Source organism: Lycorma delicatula, chromosome 13, assembly GCF_047948215.1.
Source record: "Lycorma delicatula isolate Av1 chromosome 13, ASM4794821v1, whole genome shotgun sequence".
NCBI lineage: Eukaryota > Metazoa > Arthropoda > Insecta > Hemiptera > Fulgoridae > Lycorma > Lycorma delicatula.
The window spans coordinates 37,196,608-37,219,232 of NC_134467.1; the positions used below are offsets into that span (position 1 = coordinate 37,196,608).

At 31.6% G+C, this 22,625-nt stretch overlaps 1 protein-coding gene across 1 annotated transcript in view; it reads left to right on the forward strand.

The window, feature by feature from the left end:
• The window catches only part of Liprin-gamma (liprin protein kazrin), a 316,506-nt gene that overhangs the window by 146,548 nt on the left and 147,333 nt on the right, over window positions 1-22,625 (forward strand). The window contains exons 4-6 of the mRNA XM_075381547.1: window positions 4,820-5,333; window positions 11,920-12,225; window positions 21,973-22,100. Of these exons, the coding sequence (XP_075237662.1) occupies window positions 4,820-5,333; window positions 11,920-12,225; window positions 21,973-22,100 (948 nt within the window). The remainder of the gene's footprint in view (window positions 1-4,819; window positions 5,334-11,919; window positions 12,226-21,972; window positions 22,101-22,625) is intronic.

A 22,625-nucleotide genomic window follows, 5' to 3' on the forward strand; every position in this document is an offset into this window, starting at 1 on the left:
ATTTTCAATTAGAAGTTGTAACAAATTAATCTCTCATTGAAGCCTCGACTTAGATATTCCGAAAACAACATTTCACAAAGTTTTATAGAAAAGATTGAAATTGCACGCACATAAAATCCAGCTACTACAGGAATTGAAACTTGATGATGAAGAAAAACATTTCAATTTCACTGTTGAAATTTTTTATAAAATTAATAAAAACGAATTATTATTAGACAATATTATTTTTACGGAAGAAGTTACATCCCATATTAATGTTAACAGACACAACAGACACAATTCACAAATATGGGAATTTAAAAACCCACTTGTAATCTTTGAGAAACGACCGCAACATGAATAAAGTTCATTTTTGATGCGCTGTGATGAAAAATCATGTAATCAGGTCTTTTTTCTTCACTGAAAAGATTATTAATGGCAATGTTAATCTCAATATGTTAAACAATTACTGCTTTCATCAACTGGATGAACTCAAAAACATACAACAAATTAATTTACAACAAGATGGTACATCCCTGCATGCATTTGTCAGCCAGGCTTTGAACAGAAAATTTGGACATCGGAGTATCTGAGAAGAAAAGATTAGAAGCTTTTGAAATGCGGTGCTATAGGAGAATGTTAAAAATCAGATGGGTGGATAGAGTGACAAATGAAGAGGTATTGCGGCAAATAGATGAAGAAAGAAGCATTTGGAAAAATATAGTTAAAAGAAGCGACAGACTTATAGGCCACATACTAAGGCATCCTGGAATAGTCGCTTTAATATTGGAAGGACAGGTAGAAGGGAAAAATTGTGTAGGCAGGCCACGTTTGGAATATGTAAAACAAATTGTTAGGGATGTAGGATGTAGAGGGTATACTGAAATGAAACGACTAGCACTGGATAGGGAATCTTGGAAAGCTGCATCAAACCAGTCAAATGACTGAAGACAAAAAAAAAACATCATTTAAAGGAAAGGATTAATGAAGCAATTGTAACCATTACAGAAGATATGTTAATTTGAGTATGGGCGAAAACTGAGTATCAGTTGGATACCTAGTAACTAATGGTGCCATATTGAAATTTATTAGTTATGAAAAAAAAACTGTTTGAAATGACAAATTCGATAAATAAACAAAATCATCTGTAAGTATTTGTTTTTTCATTTAATCCATGTTGAAAACCCCCACCATTCTTTTATGAAGACCTTTGTATTTTTATGAATAACAAGCTAATGAAAGGGTACTAGATGTTTTAGCTGTTTATACAATAATCCAGATGGATAGTTCACCTGGAATTCATGGATAGAGGGAATGTTTTATTTCCCCTCAGATTTAATTAAATGTCGATATAAAAAAGAATTAAGAAAAATTATTAATCTAGATGATACCCAATAAGATAAATATGACAGAAAAGGTCTTGGATAGTTATTAAAATCGATCAATTTGAAATATGTTATTTACTTAATTTTAATATCCTGAGGTAAAATAAAACAATCTATTATTGACAAATTTTAGAGAAAAAAAAGTTCGAGATAATTTATCGCTGTAATGAAAAAAATTCAATAGAAAATGATTTGCCAAAATTATTTATAATTGTTTTATATAATAGATGACTCTCTTTAAAATGGATGATAACAATTTAAATTTTTATTTACAATGTAATAATAATGGTCATGTAACTTTAACAGCGGTTGTAATTTCTATCAGTCCAAGTCTTAAAAATAAATTATTAAGGAATGAAACTTCAAATGATACTGAATACAAGGAAGAAAACTACTCATACGGAGGTAGCCCAGATGTTGAATAAAATATGAGCTTATACAGAACACTGGAAAATTTATAATTTGTTATAATCACTGTTCAACATTTATTTTTCTTGATATCATCACATAAGCTTGAAGGTTGTTCATGGGATATGGAAATTGATTTTTGTAGTGTAGGAATAATGCCTTGCCTGACCTTGATTCAAACCCAGGACCTCTGTATGAAAGGCTGAGACAATACCACTCAGCCACAGAGATTAGCATTTAAAAGATCAATGGGCACAACTTATAAATAATGTAATAAATTTAAAAAAAGTGAAAATCCTTTTTTTTAATGTAAAACACATTTCATAATTATATTAATGTTTACATCTGTGTAAGGGAGGCCTTCTTACTTCTGGGCATATGCAAAAAATTGAAGACCAAGATTTTGGCTCTTGGCAAGTTAGGTGGAACGACTTTTCTACTACATGCATGGTATATTTCCAAATGTTAGGGAGCTGCAAGCAGTTAGGTGGATCTCCGCCAATCTGTACACAACTCAATTCCTTTCAGGACATGGTGCTTTTAGGAATAGTTTGGTTTGACTGATTTGAGCTTGTGCCTGGATTGTAGGGTCAATGACTGCGGACCATGTCCTTTATGTTTGTTCCCGGTACAAGGCTGAACATACCAGAGTTGTTAGGGAGCTCGAGAGAGAGTAAATTCCTTTCTTGATCTGCGAGTCAGTTGGACGACTCGCATAGAATGGACTATCGTAGCTGGCTTCCTTTGTTTCCTCGCCCTGAGCAGAACGACTTAAAGGGTATAAGTAGAGCAGCACCCCGGGTAGCTAGGGACCGCCTGGACAGTTGATTGGCCGGAGGTAGGTGTGTTGACATCAAGCCATGGTTAGTCAGTAAAAGTAATGGTGATTATTGTTAAATGTTAGCTGTCAGCAGAACGACAGCTGCACTGCCAAGGATATGGGTAACCATGCAGCCATGAGGTGTAACGTCATTTTGATGAGGGCAATTTTTGATTGAGCAAACATCACTGTCGGCAGGATGGCAACTGCATTGCCGAGGGCATGGATCCCATGCAGCCGTGAGGTGTAGCGGCATTTCGACGATGGTAGTAGTGAAAGTAAATGTCAGATGGGACTGCGATTGAGCCGAGTGGGAGTATGAGGTCTGTCCACCTTTCCCTGGTAGACCAAACCGGATTCCACAAATGAAAATAAGTTAGGGGTACGAACTGAATGTTGAGTTCACTAAGGAAACTAGGACTAAATTTTGTTGCGAATAACATTTTTCGTGGTATGTTATTATTCTGTTGCCTCGAATATTATGAGACATTTACGAAATTGGCTTTATAAAATGTAGAACTAGGCGCGGGGTTCATGCTTCTATGAACACGGTTAGTTAGTTCAGAGGGAAACTGTGTAGGTCATGTATGATGTTTGGATGAGGCCTGCAGCAAAGGCAAAAGCTGAGTTTAAAAATCACTGATGCAAACACGTCTACTGAAGCATTTACATCGGTGGCATTCCAACGAGGTCTGGCTTATTACTATGAGATGTTAAAATTTAGAGGACGAAAGACGACTCCCATTAAAGCCCATCAGGGCTAGGAATGGCGGGGGGGGTGTAACAACAGGAAGCATCACAAGGCGAATGTCTTGTGATGGGGTTTTGCACTTCTGTATGCAGTGTTTTCTGACTTTTATGTTGATTCAAATTTATTTTGTTTTATATTTGATTTCTTTTAAAAGGTGTTTTTTAACAGAAAAATAAGATTAGTCGTAAAAAGTTGATTTACTAACATCGTCATACAAAGTGTTATAAAAAAACAAGGATTTTTTAATTCTGTGAATACATCCTTTCAAATGAGTTTCCACCCAATGGGAACACTTTTAAGTAATATCAGTATTTTCAGTTCTATTTTAGAAAGTATTTTATCACAAGTAGTGATTTTTATACTTTGTTTGAAAATTATCTAAAAAAGGATTTGCAATTAAATTTTGTGTAAAAATGAAATTAGTTGCCGTGCACTAGTGAAGATGTTTGAGAAGGCTTTTAGTGAGAGTGTTATGTTACCATCAGGTTTTATAAATGTACAACTAGTTTCAAGAAGACTGAGATGATATTAAAAGGGGTGGACCTACTGACACATCAACAAATGATAAAATAAAGGATATAGTGTTCAATAACTGAATCACTATTAGAGAAGTTGTTGAAGATGATTTTTTTGGCGGTTTTTACGCTGTTTATGTTAAGCAATTTGTAGAAAACTATCACAAATGGAACAAACGATTCTTGGATTGTGTATCATGATAACACTCCAGTTCACTCTTCACCATTAAGAGATTATTTAATCAAAAATAATACCATACTAAAGCCAAGCCTCTGTATTTTTCAGAAATTTCAGTAATGCAATTTTTTCTTGTTTACATTGATTAAACATAAAAAGACCAATAACTTAATGTTATACCAAAAACTGCTTTCCACAAATGTTTTGAGGATTGAAAGAAGCACTCCTATAAGTGTGTCATATCTTTGAGGAACTACTTTGAAGGGTATAATATCATTAGGGAAGAGTAAGTTTTTAAATTCTTTTTGATAAAAAAAAAATTTGTGTTGTTTTTTTAACACACCTTGCACTATTGCTAAGATTATCCAGCAAATTAATTATACTACTCCTAACTTATCAGTATTATTTTTTGTAGTCTGTATTTGTTTGAAATTATCCAGATGACTTTTGGTCCTGTTTAATCTGGATAAATACATTTTTTTTTTATTTTATTATAAAATATTACAGATATATATTACACTTGCTGGAATGAAATGATTTGCAATTTCTTAGGCTATTAATGCCTATAACTGTATATTGAACTCTGTCATGAAGGCTATTCAAAACTACTTTATTTGTCGTTTTCTCAGAATGCCAGACATTGAGATGTTTTTAATTTTGAATGATGGTTGTGTAATTTATTGAATGCTGATTGTCATTACAGATTGTTTACTATTACCACATTATTGCTTATAAACGGATATAAATTTATAATTGGGTAATTTTTAATCCGATTTTTTCCAGGCCAAATTTAGAAGGATGGTTGAAGAAAATCGTTCAGTAGGGGTACGAATTGATGGTGAAATTCGTCAAGCACAAGAAGAAATGGCTGCTCTTCGTGAAGAGTTAGCTGATACGAGTCGACGTCTCGAAGAGACGTTAACTGTACAATCTGATTCTTCGAATTCGAATTCAAATACGAACTCAAATTCCAACTGCGAGGTCACTTCAACCTCCACGACAACAACAACCCCGCAAACATTAACGTCTGTCACATCGACATCGACAGGCGATAATCCACCACAGAACAATCCGTCAAATATTAATGATTCTGGACATCAAAATAATAGTAATAGTAATGAAGCATCCGCCGAATCGAATCCGACAAATGAAGTTAATGTTACCAATAAAACTGATTCCAATGTTAATAATCCTGTTGATGATCACAATCCTTCAGCCAATAGTGATAATTTGTCAACTAGTCAAGTGGTAAGACCTTCATCACCTATTGCTGGACCAAGTAGTAAGCCTGATTTTGGTAAGTTTTAATTGTAATAATCAGTTATTTTATTGTTATTACTTGGGTTTTTTTTTTGTTGTTGGGGTTCAGTCAACATCACTGTTTCAGAACTGAAAAACATTTCCCATCAGTTTCTTTCATGAGGGTTTTGGACTCCCCATAGTAGCTTTCAACATTTTTTTTTAATTTTTCAACTTTTATTTATTAATTTTTGCTTTTTTTTAACTTCGTTTCTTTTTAACTTTTTTTTTATTTTTTTTAATAAAACTTTAATTTTATTTATATAAAAGGAACTTTTGTTATGGTTTAGAAACTCAGATGTATTCTAATATTGCAATTGTTTTATTTATCATAAAAAGAATACAAATCCAGTTAAGTTGTGAGAAAAATTCTGTAATCTTTTAAATGAATCCTGATACTATACGTCTCTAAAAATGTTAACTTTGTTGGTTGTGCTTTGGTAGATGGCAACAGAACATATACATTTTACCTTACCAGCATCAACAGTATTTTCACTGAGGAGCTGTATGCTATTAATAACACATTAAATGTAATTAGCCTAACATTTTGAGGTATACTTGTCTGCTAAGATTTCATGACTGCCTTACAGATGATTAGTGACATGTACTCCAGACACCCTTTGTTCTGTGAGATTCAGAGTGTTATTTCTCAAATGACTCAATGTAATACAACTGTGAGCTTCTGCTGGATCCCCAGTCATATTGGAATTTCAGGCAATGAGTGCGCTGATAGTGCGGCAAAAGAGGCTTGTTTCCAGCCTCCTTTCACTAATTGTGTTATTTCTAACGATCTTGTGTGTTTTCTGAAGAAGGTGGTGATCTGTGATGAGTGGCATATTTATTATACGGCATTGCATCTCAAGTATATACTAGGGGCTGACATGCGAAGTATGTTGGGAAACAATGTTATCTAATCTTTTACGATTTCTCATAGCCTTCCATTCATATTCAAACGTTTGAGTATTCATTGGCAGTTTCCATTATTTATACCATTTGGCATATGGCAGATGGTAATCTTAGTGTTTTAATTTAGTTTATTGATTTAATATTTCATTGTGGATATATTTCGCTTTTTGGGTTTTATTTTAATTTAATTTTTAATATTTATTTACATACTGTATAAATATCGCGTCTGGGCATTGATAATGACACTTTTGTTATGTGCCCAGGAAAACAAGAAAAAAAAGTATTTTATTTGAAACAATTCTCAAAGAATATAAATTAAGTAATTAAAAATTAAAATAAAAAAACATAATTATAAAAACCTTACAATTAGTAAATAAAAGTAAAAAATAAAAAATAAAATAAACCTAAAGGACGTGCAACCTAAAAATTTAAATTATTAATAAAAATTTTAAGTTGTCCGTTTTGAAAAAAAAAAGCCCTTAGTTTATCATCTGGAAAAAGTAGAAAGTATAAATTAGCCGCTGTACAAAAGGAAATAAAATGAGAAACCCAGTTCATATTTACCTGAAACTTCTAATGGAATAATTTTGGCAACATCTTATACATAGGAAAACTAACCTCACCATGATTTTTCCCCCCCTTTATTAGTTGATTTAAAAGTTTATTTTCCCATAATAAAAATAGCTCAAAGAATTCAAGTTGATAAATTTTATAAAATAGTATATTCATAAATATAAAATATGACAAGCCGTGTTTATATGTCAAATAGGAACAAATATAAAAAGTTTTATTAATCAAATAACAAAACTTCTGATTGAATGAAGTTGTAGATACAAAATTTATGGTGTGTTAAGTTAAATAGAATGAGGTAACCTATGTAATAATTTCATTGCGATTGGTGCTGTAGGTTTTTTAATGGTAAGCGATCGAGCTATGTGATAGAAGGATCAGAAAATGGTGGTTTATTTGTTCTCATCAAAATAACACTAGTTTAAAAAGTAATAAAAAATTACCATTTAACACCATTAAATGCAGAAAAAAGTTATCTAAAATTTGGTGACTTGTTTTTAATTTATAAAGCTTCAAACTCAAGTGTATGTTATTTCTGTGCCAAAAGTTGTATACTGTTGAAATAGTTTAGGTGAGATTGTTACTGTAGTAATTTGATTTCTAATTTTAAACTCTTTTTCATACCAGGATTATTTTCCAATATAAATAAATGTAGCAAAAATATTCTCAAAAATAGGTTTTGTGTGCTAATTTGTTTATGCCCATGTCATAGAAATAAGGCCCCTGTTTAGACAACCAGTCTTAAACAGTTTTTTTTTTACTTCTTCACTGGTGTCAAACCCTGCTGACCAACAAGAAATTCCTTCGGGTAGTGGAATATGTGGTAATCGCTTGGTGCAAGGTCTGAGCTGTATGGTAGTGATCTGTTTGTCCCCATCCAAAAGATCTAATTAACTCTAGAGTTTGAGCAGCAGAATGAGGTCATGCAGCAACTCCAGATGACATTAGGCCACATCACTTATTCTATATGGCACGCTGAAAGTTTATCAAGATCTTGCAGTATGTAGCTGAGTTTATTGTTGTCAGTTCAGACATGAAGTCGACTCTAATAGGACGCCATATTTATCCCAAATCACAGTTGCCATAATCTTGCACGTTTACATTATCTGTTTGGCGTTCACTTTGATTGGAGATGTTGTGTGTCGTCATTCCATTGAGTGTTGCTTTGATGCTGGAGTGATGTGAAAAACCCATGTCTCATCTCCTGTAACAATGTGGTCCAAACGTTCATCTCCTACCTCATTGCATCAGGTCAAAAATGTAAAAGCACTAGCCATTCCCCTTTTTTTGTGTTCTTCAGAAAGTAGTCTGGGAACCCATCGCATGTACAATTTTTTGAACTGCAAAATTTCAGAAGTGATTCTGTATAGCTCTGACCTTGAAACTTGTAAAAATATCAGTCAAAACGTGAATCGCCAAGCTTCACAAATTTTTGCATCAACTTCGCTTACTAAATCGTCTGCGATTACAGAAGGTCGGCCCAGTCGCAGTACCTCATGGACATTGTCCTGCCAGCCCTTGAACAGTCTTACCCGTTTATGCACTTAGCTGTCACCCATTGAATTAGGCATGTTAACCTCGTATATATGGCGATTAATGTTCGCTGCTGACATGTTCCTTGTGGTCAACAAATGAATCGCAGACCATATTTCACAATCGCATAATGTATAACCATATAGAATGATGCTATGACTGCAAATGGTGTCTGCATTTGTGCAAGGATGCCTGGAGTATGCGTGTTTTGATAGGTGTGCAAAATTTACATAGCTACAGCTAATCTGACCTTACTTAAAAAGCCCTTAACCTAAAAATGTTGTAAAATAAAGTTTTCTTTTTCCGAAATTTAAGTGTAAAATAAATAATATACTCTTATTTCAAACTGGAATCTGATTTTGTTTTAACAAGTTCTTATACAACAGTATTTTTTTTCATGGTCTATAAAATATTTTAAAGAAGGGTTTACTGTATAGTAGTAATACATTATTCAAGGTAATTTTTTAGAAATGGTGCCCGTTTAATTTTATTTTTTTCCAGAGCTTTAAAGAAACATTATGAACAACCTGTAGAATGCCTATGAATTACATATGCACGGTCAAGATAAAGGAATGAAACGTGTTGTTCATGTCATTATTGATAGGGACTTTTTTTTTACTTTTACGTTTTTTACGTCAGATATACAACAAAATTTAATTATCTGATAAATCCTAAATTAATTTTTTATTGTAATGATTACCTTTTATCATGGAATTTGTTCAATTAATTTGTAATTAAGATAACGTTTAAGAATAGAAAAGACGTTGGTAGTAAATAGAACTTAACTGAAAACTGAATATAATAGTGAAATATAGATGGAAATGCAATACTAGAATTGAGGACACTCTCTTGGCTTGATAGAAGAAAGGGTGAATGAGAAAGTTAGATAAAGAGAGAGGTAGAGAATTTAGGAGAATGGAATTGTTAAGCAGTTAGGGAAGCACAGACGTAATCATCTGAGTATAATTGAAAGACAGAGTAGGAAGAACAACTACAGCTACGGTTGAATGGTAGAGTGAAATGGAGTTATACCGGTGGGGGTGTGGTAAAATGAAAATGTGATCTCCTACTCTTGGTTTACTTCCAAAGAGTTGTATGCATCGGTTGATTCTTTTTACTGTACTCTTGGTTTAAGAATACAATTTCATACTCTTGATGCGAGTTTAAAATGTTCCTTTCTTTTCCTATACTTTGGTTTTTGTTTCGTTTTATTTTTCTTTGTTTTCCAGTTCCAGTTTATCACTCTTCTTTTTTTATTTTCTTTATCTTTCTTATTGCTTGTTGAATATGCTCTACAACAAAAAACATAAAAAACAAAAGTATATATATTTTTTTCATTTTTATTTTATCTTTAGAGATTTTTTTTCTTCACAACAGTTTGTCAGTTTGTTTGCTAAATTACAGTGTGGATGTTGCTCTTGTTCAATCTGTGACTTAGCGTTCCCGAGATATTTTCATTAACACATTCCAACCTGAAACCACTTTAACGTAAATGTGATGACATTTTAGTTACAAAATTATATCATTGTGACCTTGTTTCTTCATTTATTATTCAAATAATTATATTTCACCGACTTGAACAATGGATCGGTACGATCTCCGTCATTCATCTGAAACATTTTTTGTTTTAATCCAAATAGGGAATACTTATCATTTTTTTATATTATAACATTTCTACAATTTATGTCAACACCAAATTATTTTTTTCTTGTAAATTACTTTAGAAATGTGGATGTTTATAATTGTATTTGTTTTATTATATTAAAATACCGCTATCACTGTGAAATAATATATGTAAATGAATAAAGTGCATACTACACAAATGTATATACTCATCTGCATACAATTTGCACATAAATGTGTACATGAGGTAATCGTCAAACAAGAATCAAATTGGACCCACATTTTTTTATTAGAAATTTTTATTATATTTTTTTAGCAGTTTGCTCTAAATAAAGTATAATGTTAAAGTATAAATTAAAGTATATATTTAAAGTATAAATTTAAAATTAATTATAGGGTATCATAAACTAAGGAATAAACAACTGGTAGTGACTTTTATTGATTTCAAGAAAGCATATGGTTGTGTACATCGAGATCCCTGCGAAAAATCCTGAGAAATTTAGGGTTTCACCCAAAACTGGTCAAAATCATCAGACTAACACTAACGGATACCAAATCCAAGGTTAAATTCAGGGGAGAAATATCTGATCCATTCGACATCAAAACAGGACTGAGACAAGGAGATGGACTGTCACCGCTTTTATTCAACTGTGCCCTTGAATTTATAATACGGGATTGGAAAAAATTAAATAAAGACAACGTTAAAATTGGAAAAGGTATCTCAGTAAATTGCCTAGGCTTTGCGGACAATTTAGCCCTACTATCCCAAAATATAGAAGAGGCCAGATACCAACTGTCAACACTGAAGAGATTGCAGGAAAGATCGGTCTAAAAATTTCATACGAAAAAACCAAAATTATGGTGAGAGACCCACTATGCATAAGCAAAGTAAAAATAAACAATAATGACATAGAACTAGTAGAAAACTTTAAATATTTGGGGGAAAACATCACGAACAACCTCCAAGAAAATCCAAACTGGAATGAAAGAATAAATAAACTCATCAAAGCCACAATAAAAACACAAAACATCTATAACAAAAAATGCATGTCCATAAACACAAAAATAAGACATTATAACTCAGTTATCCAACCAGAATACTTTACGGAAGCGAAACCATATTTGGACCGTACCAGACAAGGTTTACTGACAAACTGGAAAAGATTGAAAGACAGATTCTACGACGACGCATCGGGAACAACATTAAAAAAGACAAGATTTGGAGAATAATTCCAAACGAAGAGATTTACAAAACGATTATCCCGATAACTAATAAATTTAGAAAGAAGAGAATTTCCTTTATAGGACATATTTTCAGAGTGGAAGAGACCAGACTTATCAGACGGATAATCAAACTTTTTTGGAACAAGAAAAGCAGACCGAACTGGTTATACAAAGTACAGAAAGATATGGAGGAATTAGACATAACCCGTGAAAACCTAAAAACGAAAACCGGAAACTATGAGAAATTAAAAAATAAACAAACAATATTACTATCAAAACCCAAGAAAACAATAAGCCGAGTGTACTCTGAACAAGAAAGGGCAAGAAGATCTGAATCCCTTAGAGATTACTGGCAAAAAAAAAGCTGAAAACCAACAAATCAGCAAGAAAAGAAAGAACTTGCCAAAAAAAAATGAACTAAAGTGATCCATTATGGTCTTAAAAGTAAAAAAAAAAAAAAAAAGTATAATTTTGTTAGGAGTTCAAATCAAACCACAATTTTTTTGTTTAACTATTATTTTTTTATCTTTCTCACAATTATAATGCTAAATTTGCCTAATTAAGTTATTAATATTTAAAAACCGTATGTAATATTTGTAATAAAAATCAAAAAACAAAACTGAGTAAGTTATTTGACTCTTTTTCTCCATTTTTTATTTATTTATTTTCATTTACATCTCCATAATTTTTTTTTGGATTAATGAATTATTTTATTGTTATGTTGGCAGCAATGAGTGATGTATCATCATCAGCTGGTCTATCTGGACCATCATCTTGTACTATTAATACAACTGCTAGCAGTAGTTCAAGTAGTAATATAACGACTCGTTTACGACTTGAAAATGAACGATTAAAACGTGAAGTATCAGAATTAAAGAAATTAGTATCGGCTTCTGGTGCACATTCGTCATCTTTTAGTACATCCTCATCGATACCAGAAACAAGCAGTCATCTTGAATTAGAAGGACTTTCTGATAGTGAAAAAATACAAGCGCTTGAATCGGAATTAGCTCATGCTAGAGAAGCGTTATCTGGTGAGTTTTATTTTTAACTTATTTCAATACTGTTTTTTTTTTCTTTTGATTTAATTGAAATGGATTTAGAAGGCAATCGGCTGAGATCTTTTTGATTCTACGTAGTTTTTATCCCTCCCCTTTTGAAGCATATTGTATATGAAAAAGTAGTTTAGAATATTTACTTGTATTTTGTTTTATATAGTGATCCATGAAAAATGTAACAAACTTTTAAGGTCATCCTACCCTACTAAATGGCATTTGTACGTGTGTCTGCCTGTATGTGCATCCCCCTTAGCTTAGCACCGGAATGTACCGACCACTAGTGGAAAATCCCAATTTGTTAGTACATGCTTGTGGTGGTCAGGTGTATACTTGTTATATTATTATATATCGATATATTACATATATATTAATTTTTTTTATTTATTTATGTGATTGTTTTTGTTCATAAAATTTATTATGTTAAGACTCAGGTTTCATTTCCTCTTTTTTATTTGTAAAAATAGAAATTTTTCACTTTTTTCTTACTCTATAAATTTTTACTCTTTCTTTTACTTGTAATAAATACTCACTTTTTTATTACTTATTAAATTAATTTCTCTAATTCTCTATTGTTAGTCAGTCTTGTAATAATTATAAAACAAATTAATTAATTGTACTATCATAATTCATTCCTTCAGTGTCATAAAAGATCTTAAAACACAACTATTTTTGATATAAATAAATAGGTACTGAAAATACTATCGAGATTATCCTTTTAGAATCATATATATGATTTTTTTTTTTTGGCCTTGTGGTTAAATTAAACATGCATATATCAAAACATGTGGGTCAAATCAAATTGTAAACAATAAAGGTCGAAATTAGAAGAATTTTGAATCATATATATACATATACACACCAGGACTTTTTTTTTCAAGGTCCGATCGGTCGCAAAATAAAAACCCGTGCAAAAATCCGATGAACCTTTGCGTATATGTGTTGCACAGCGTCTCTAGTATGGCCTTCAATCACGCCACATCACTTCGTTTAGTTCTGAACACGCAGCTAGCACATAAACATGACTACAACAATATCATCTCCCGTTAAGTGTGAGGTGCGTGCGGTAATTCGATTTCTTCAGGCTGACAGGTGTAATGCAGCTGAAATTCATTGACGAATAAGTAATGTGTATGGTGAAACTTCAACGAGTGACAGCAAAGTGCGACAATGGTGCAGGAACTTTAAAGCAGTACGTACAGATGTTCATGAAGCAGGCGATCAGGGAAGGAAGCGAGTGTTATGGAATGGAATGCAAAGTTGGCAGGACCGAGTGTTATCCGATGATCACGTTGAGCGAGTGGATGAGGCAATTCGAGAAAATCGTCGGTTCACAATTTCTGTATTGAGTGATTTGTTTCCTGAAATTTCAAGGTCAGCTCTCTACACCATTGTGAGTGAGAGACTTCAGTACCGCAAGCTGTGTCCGAAATGGGTTCCCAAGATGCTGTCCAACCATCACAAAACAATGAGAATGGACGCCTCCCTAAAGTTTCTCCAGCGCTACCACAATGAAGGAGAAGATTTTTTGAACAAAATTGTCACAGGGGACGAGACATGGGCCCTATTTCGAAACTGAAGAAACAAAATAACATTCCAAACAGTGGATGCATTCTCATTCTCCCAGTAAACCAAAGAAGTTCAAGCGAACCTTTTCCAACAGCAAGTGTATGGCTACTGTGTTCTGGGACCGGAATGGAGTTCTCTTGGTGGAATTCATGGAACATGGCATGACCATCACTGCAGCCTCAGACTGTGTGACTCTTCAACGTCTACGAAGGGCAATTCAGAATAAGCGGAGAGGAATGTTGTCATCAGGCATTGTCTTTCTCCATAACAATGCTCGGCTGCACACTGCAGCTGTAACAAAGAAGATCCTGCAGCGTTTTCATTGGGATGTGTTTGATCACCCACCATACAGCCCGGACTTGGCTCCATCCGATTTTCACCTCTTTGCTCACATGAAATGGTGGCTAGGAGGACAACATTTTAACACAGACATCGAGCTGCAGATCAGCGTAGAAACACGGCTGAAAACATATGCGGCTCCATTCTATGACGAGGGTATTGGAAAGTTAGTACCACGCTATGACAAATGTCTAAATCGGAGCGGCGACTATGTAGAGAAATAGCGTAACTATGTAAGTACTTGTTACAAATAAAAAATTTTTTATTTTCACTGTGGTTTTAATTTCGTGACTAATCGGACCTTGAAAAAAAAATAACCCTCGTATATATCCTTCTTAGTGATTTTTTTTGATTTTGAAGCCAACTTATTATTTCAAGGATGGTTAGTTTCATATTACAATAATTAGTTTCATAAATTGAATATAATATATAAATAATAAATAAATTAATTAAATTTATATTTAAACTTCCAGCTCTCGTATTGAGTGTATTTGTATATGGATATTATGGATGTTGATAAAAATGTTGAGAGTGTGCAAAGACGCCTAAACCAAATTTAATTGGGAAGATTTGCTGATATTTTTTTTCATTTTGCCTTGATCAATTTTCATCATACAAAAAAAAAACATTTATACACAAGAGGTAATCAATTTTGGACACCTGATAATAGCTTTCCGAGACGCTGTCCACCAGGGCAACCAGCCCAGAGGGCAGAGGCATGCTTTAGGCATGCTCTGCAGCTAGTATACTATTGATGAAAATAAAGAAGCAAATTCATATAAGCATTTGTTAGCAAGTGTCAGCTGACGAAAGATTTTTACCTGTTTTCTGTGCCTTTGATAAAATTAAGCCATCTTGCCTTATTAATACATAGCTAAAATCTACCACATTTTCACATGTTTTGTTGTCAATTTAATCATTACTTTCATCAGCATAACAGTCCTGAAAGTTTCTTCATAGACACCCCGTTTAATTTGTTAGTAGTTAAAAAAAAAAATAAAAAAATAATCTTTAAAAAAAGTAATATTGCATATAGAAATGTCTACTATAAATATTCATTTACATTTATTCTAAAAAAAATAAATATTTTATTTATTTATATATATATATATATATATATATATATATATATATATATATATATATATATAAAACATAATAAAAATGTTTATTCTTGTACTAATAATATTTTTTATTTTTTAACAGTGTATGTTTTATTACATTTATTGTGTATATGTGTTTTATATATATATATATATATATATATATATATATATTATTTTTATAGCTTGTGAGTTACTTTTTATTGCAAATTTATTTTATTATCGCCGACATTCAGTAAACACTTTCTCCTTTTTTTATTTCTTATTTTATACTTCATTTTATGACTTTAGTTTTCATAACTAAAATATCATGGGGCAGTTTTTTTCTTAAGTGTTTTTTTTATTTCTTTTTCACTTTCTTGTACGTAGCTGTTAGTCTTTAAATTTTATTTTTTTACCCCTACTAATTATGGAAATTTGTATAATACAGTCTGGTTCAGGAAATATGAAATATATGATTTTTTTTTTTATTAACAAGAATATACATGTGAATGGTTATGCTTTTTTGTTTGTATTTTTGAAAGAGATTATTAGACTTTACGTTTTACTTGATAGATATTTCAGCCATTAGGATTATTGTTCATCTATTTGATAGCCAACCCTCCTCTCTCCTTCACAGATAATACAAAGGACGCACTGGATATACAGGAGGTCCCATCATCTTCTGTAGTTTTATCTTCATCCACAATACTGAAAAAAAAATGGATAAGTTATGAAAGATAATAGAAAGGGATAGAGGATAAGAAAGGATGATTTGCTGGAAATGCAGTATGAGACAAAAAACCCCAGTCAGAGAAAAATTGAAGGCCTCCCTTTTCATGAAATCATTTGTCCATTCCTATCACAAACTTTCTTGAGAAGAGCATTTTTTAACAAACAAGAGTAACACATTATCTATTGAAAGATTTTGTGTTAATCAGCTTATATATATATCAGCTTAAATATAAATATATTACATAAGGTTGTATCAATTCCTGGACTGTACTTACTATGACAAAACTGCATTAAAGGTCATTTCTCTCGACTTATTTAATCAGTTGGCCAGATGGTGTCATATTATACATAAATATATTTTCGGTTAATATATATGATTTTGTAACTTTAATTTGGAACTTCTCTGTTGCAATGGCCGAAAAATTTGAACAACTACTTAAATTAAATTTTGAGTGAGCTTAGTAAAGTGGTTATTGAAAAACTTTCAGATTGTGAAAGTTTCTAATTCTAAGGTAGTTCTCAGCTAGAATTAGTATATCATCAGCAAATCGTAGCATCTTTATCTTTTCACCTTGTACTGTTACTCCGGATCTAAATTGTTCTTTAACATCATTAACTGCTAATTCTATGTAAAGATTAAAAAGTTAACGGGGTTAGCGAACATCCTTGTCGGACTCCCTTTCTTATTACGGCTTCTTTCTTATGTTCTTCAATTATTACTGTTGCTGTTTGGTTCCTGTAAATTTTAGCAATTGTTCTTCTACCTCTGTATTTGAACCCTAATTTTTTTTTAAATGCTGAACATTTTATTCCAATCTACGTTATCAAATGCCTTTTGCCTTTGCCTTTTCTTGGTTGCCTAGAAATTACCTAGAATATTTCTAGGTTTGCTTTTTCTAAATTATTAATTATAGTATTTAATTTATTTATTTATTTTATTTTATTTATACTATAAATTTTAATTATTATAACTATTAATTATTGTATCTATTGATATGGAAATTGGCTTTATCTATTAACTAACCCATGGTCAGGACATCAAAATAGTAAAGCCTAGTTTCACAATCCTGTTCACATGCGGTGATTTCCCATTCGCAAACTTTTTCATCATTTCACGGCACTATTAAACACGACATGTCATTTGATCATCATTCACATTATCCAACACCCAAAGGGACAAAGCTTTACTGAAGGTGATCTCACCAAATAGCACAAACTTCTAGTGCAGTGCCCAAGGACACTGCTGTTTGGTGGTAGGTCAGAAGCTTGTCTGTCTCGATCATTTTTTATATTGCAGCAACGTTTCCCTTGGTCACAAAGACGGTCAACCTGAATTTGAAGCATCTTCAAGGCCAAAATTTCATCTTTCAAATTCTTGGTACCACATAGATATTGTTGTACAGTAAGGACAATCCTTACCAACCACAGGAGTCATTTCTTCTAAACAGTGATTAACATTTAAACCTGTATGCAAAACTGTCTGGTATCCAGTTTACAATGTCATTACTACTTCTTTTCACTAACACAGCTAAAAAGCAAAATTTTATCAGCTAAAAAGCTGTATCAGCTTTGACACTGATACAGTAACTAGAACAGCTACAGTGCAGATGGGACCTGTATAAATACATGCTAACTTGTAACTGCCTATGGAGGAATCCTGTCGTTTTGCATAACATTTTTAGTGGTCTTTGTATGTGTATATACATATATATATAAAGTAATTTCAAAAATACATGTTAAACCATATGATTTTTATTTTTAGATGATTTATTTCACCATTTAAACTGAAGAATGTATTATCTTTATGTATTTTATTGGACATGTAAGTCCAATAAATAGGATGGAATTTTCCTCACCTTATTAGGTCTCCCCAATAAATAAAAGAAGACCCAAAAGTTGTATATGGGTCTTTCTGTCATGTCAAAAAAGAATAAGAGACCCCTCATAGCTGATCGAAAATCCAGATCAGTGAAAAGGAGAATAATAGTTGTATTTTTTAGTGAGAGGAGTTTTAGAATTAATTATTTCGGAAACCCAGAAGACAGTTTCAAGGTAGTGGTATATCAAGGAATGCCTGCCTAAAGTTGTTTAAGCTCTCTAGAAGCTGCTACCAAACAGAAGGATGGGCGTACAGCTTCTTATCAAAGTGGATGATTAACACAGTTATTATGGATGGACCACAATATGCTCCAGTGTGTCGCTTTTAAATATGTCAAAAATGACTGTGATTCAAATCCAAAACCTTCCATAACAATAGGTAGTAAGGTTTTTTGTTAATTTTACTGTTTGTGGAAATTTTTTTAAAAATTGTAATCGTATTCATTCGTAATCAACAGTAATCATTTGTTTTAATGAATATTGTTGTTATTAAAAAGTACTATTTTATGGCAATCAAATAGGATGATATATTTTCTGCTATCTTTAAGTGATGTTGTACTCTCAAATATCATCCCCTTCTCTCTTCCACCCCCGTCTGCTATCTCTTTCTCTTTGTGGTTGTCAATTTTTTTTTTTTTATATTACCGCAGTTTGCTTTATTGCCTATCATCTGTCTTTGTTCGTACATTTTCATTTTAAAATTTCTTTTCACTCTAGATTTATATTCATCTCTCTTTATTACTCACCCTCTATTTCTGTCTTCTTTTTTTAATCACTCTACATCTTTGTTACTGTTGTCTTTTTTCTTTTTATTAACATAAAAAGAAAAACATTTTTTTTGTTATCTTTTTTTCTTTTGTTTATTTTCTTTTACGTATATCAATATCAGTATTTTTTTTCTTTTTTATTAATCAACTTCGTCGATATTATATTACCAATGTATAAATTTATTCGATTATTGTGTAAAAAAAATTTAGTATTTTAAATATAATTTTATTAATCTTTATACAGATTTAAATATCGTACGAATACTCCCGGTACCTCTATAAGTATTCCAAAGATTGGTGACTGAAAGACTGTCTATGCAATATTTCATTATCGTAAATTACACTTACTGGTGTAATTTAGTTCATTTTTACTTTCCCGGCTATTGTGACATATGCTGCTATAGTAGCTACATTTATAACGGGAAAGTATACAGATAAGTGAAAAAAAAATCTAAAAATTGTTTTTTTTTAAAAAGTTTTCTGCTTTAAGTAAGACATCAATTTTTTTTTTAATAGATCTAAATAAATTGTCTGCCAAAAAATTTTTTACTTCAGTGCTCCCAATTTCAAAAAATGTATTTTTGTCATAAAGAAACTTAACAACATAGTGCTTACACAGTAGAGATCAGTTAAGCTTAAATATCATTGCACATTTATTTACACGACTGTATTTGTACAAATACATGATATATAATTGTATATGTATGTGTATACATATTGCATATTACATTACATTACATATTACATTTAGTGATACAGTTGGTCACCATTTCATTTTGTGCTGCTTGAGTAGTATGTGGTAAAATATGGAGGTGTTTGTTACACCAGTTGTTAGGTACATAGCATCATTAATTTTTTTACAAGTAGAAGGAACATCTATGGCTGAGACCCATTGTCAGTTACACAGAGTTTATAATAATAACGTAATGATGGTTGTATACAAGAATGGTACAGGAAATTCAGGGAAGGTGACTAATGTTCATGATGAAGACGGAAGGGGGCAACATTCCATTGTGATTGATGAAATTGTTTAAAAAATTGAACATACTGTTCATGATAAATTCCACTTCACAATTGCTGAAATCTGCAAAAATTTTCCTTAAATTTGAAGTCGATTCTTTAGTGAATTGTCATGAACAGACTGGATTTTTGTAATTACTGTACATGACGGATACCAAAACAACTTACAGATGTCCACAAAATGAAATGAATGGATAATGAAGGGAATCATATTTTGTATGACTACACACTGTCATACTTGCTGTTGGCACTGAGTCGACTAAATAACATTAAGGAAATGATTTTTTACCATTCCCCCTTGCAGCCCTGATTTGACACCTTATTTATTCACAAAATTGAAGAATTGGGTGGCTACTAAACACTTCAAAAGTAATGATGAACTCTATTTATGGTGGTGGTGTTCTTTCTTTAAAGAGGGAATAGATAAGCTAGTGTCACAATACGATAAATACTTGAATTTGGGTGGGCATTATGTCAAAATGAAATATAAATATGTATGGTAGTTTTGTATGTAGTCAATTTTTTTGACTTATTTTGTTTATCTTTATTACTCGACCAAGTTATTAAATTATAAATAGCACTCATAGTTGGAAAAAATTAAATAATTTCAATTTCCATAAAAAAGAATGGTGCATGGTTTTATTTGTTATATGTGCTTACATTCTTGTTTTAGTTGTTATTGGCACAGAGCAGATGAATGGTGGTGCACCAGGTGGTTGCATGCAGCGCACAAATGATTCATTTCTTTGAACAATTTATATTTCTCGAATGATTCATTCATTTGAATGATTTCTCTACTTCTTGTTATGAACTTTTTATTTAAAATTATATTTATTTTGATCATTTAACAAAATTATGTGTATTGAAACATAAACCCTGTAACATTTTTGTGGCGGGTCTTAGGCCCGCATTTTTTCTAGTACCATATAAAAGCAGATATGTAATTGTAGTTTTGTATCACTACATTAAAATATAAATATTTTTTGTAGATCAACATGATAACAAATTTAGAAAACTAACAACACACAAAAATATATGGAAATTATACTTCTAAATCTTTTCTGCAATAATTATGCAGCAGCTGCTTTAGTGGGGAGTATCTCCAGTAACTTCATGCAAGAAAAAAGTATAATTAACTCCAAAAATAAATTTTCTGTTTTTTTTTTGTCTTCAGTCATTTGACTGGTTTGATGCAGCTCTCCAAGATTCCCTATCTATTGCTAGTCGTTTCATTTCGGTATACCCCCTACACCCTACATCCCCAACAATCTGTTTTACATATTCCAAACGTTGCCTGCCTACACAATTTTTTCCTTCTACCTGTCCTTCCAATATTAAAGCGACTATTCCAGGATGCCTTAGTATGTGGCCTATAAGTCTGTCTCTTCTTTTAACTATATTTTTCCAAACGCTTCTTTCTTCATCTATTTGCCGCAATACCTCTTCATTTGTCACTTTATCCATACATCTGATTTTTAACATTCTTCTATAGCACCACATTTCAAAAGCTTCTAATCTTTTCTTTTTAGTACTCCAATCGTCCAAGTTTCACTTCCATATAAAGCAACGCTCCAAACATATACTTTCAACACTCTTTTCCTGACATTTAAGTTAATTTTTTATGTAAAAAAATTATATTTCTGACTGAAGGCTCGTTTCGCCTGTGCTATTCTGCATTTTATATTGCTCCTGCTTCATCCATCTTTAGTAATTCTACTTCCCAAATAACAAAATTCCTCTACCTCCATAATTTTTTCTCCTCCTATTTTCACGTTCAGTGGTCCATCTTTGTTATTTCTACTACATTTCATTACTTTCGTTTTGTTCTTGTTTATTTTCATGCGGTAGTTCTTGCATAGGACTTCATCCATGCCATTCATTGTTTCTTCTAAATTTGTTTTACTCTCAGCTAGAATTACTATATCATCAGCAAATCGTAGCATCTTTATCTTTTCACCTTGTACTGTTACTCCGGATCTAAATAGTTTTTTATCATCATTAACTGCTAGTTCTATGTAAGGATTAAAAAGTAATGGGGATAGGGAACATCCTTGTCAGACTCCCTTTTTTAATTACGGCTTCTTTCTTATGTTCTTCAATTATTACTGTTGCTGTTTGGTTCCTGTAAATGTTAGCAATTGTTCTTCTATCTCTGTATTTGAACCTTAATTTTTTAAAATGCTGAAAATTTTATTCCAGTCTACGTTATCGAATGCCTTTTCTAGGTCTATAAATGCCAAGTATGTTAGTTTGTTTTTCATTAATTTTCTGTTAGTACAATTCAAAAAAAATGTTATTAATAATTTTTAATATTTAAAATTTTTCTTTTATTACAGCTCTGAAAGCTGATAGAAAACGATTAAAAGCAGAAAAATTTGATTTGTTAAATCAGATGAAACAACTGTACGGTACACTAGAAGATAAAGAAAAAGAATTAAGAGATTTCATTAGAAGTTTTGAACAGGTATGTGTTGTTTTTGTTTTGTTCCTTTTTATAATTACAGTAATATAAACAGAATAGTAGAATCATTCAATAATTATATTTTATGAATATAGATAAGTCTATTCTTATCTTTTTTATCCATATGCATATATATATATATATATATATATGGATAAAAAAGATAATATGACTGCACAGTTTCTGTAAATGTATTATCTTAAATGGTAGTTATAAATATTTAAATAATATTAATAGTTAATAAAACTGTTATACATAATTAATTTTTAAATTGAATTATATTATTATTTTCACACTAATTTTACAGTTAGCTGGTATAGAATGCCTTTTAAGGTAAATTAAGGGGTTAATGGTTCGATGGTAGAGGATTAAATTATGAAAAGTATGCTTATAACTGAATTATTATTGCAACAAGTTCTTCAGTTAAAAAAAGACTTTTCAAGTTCAGTTATTTGAAAAACTGAGCGAGGGACAGAATAAAAAGAAATATAAATGAGTTTACAGTAGAGTAAGTACAGTTAGTAATAT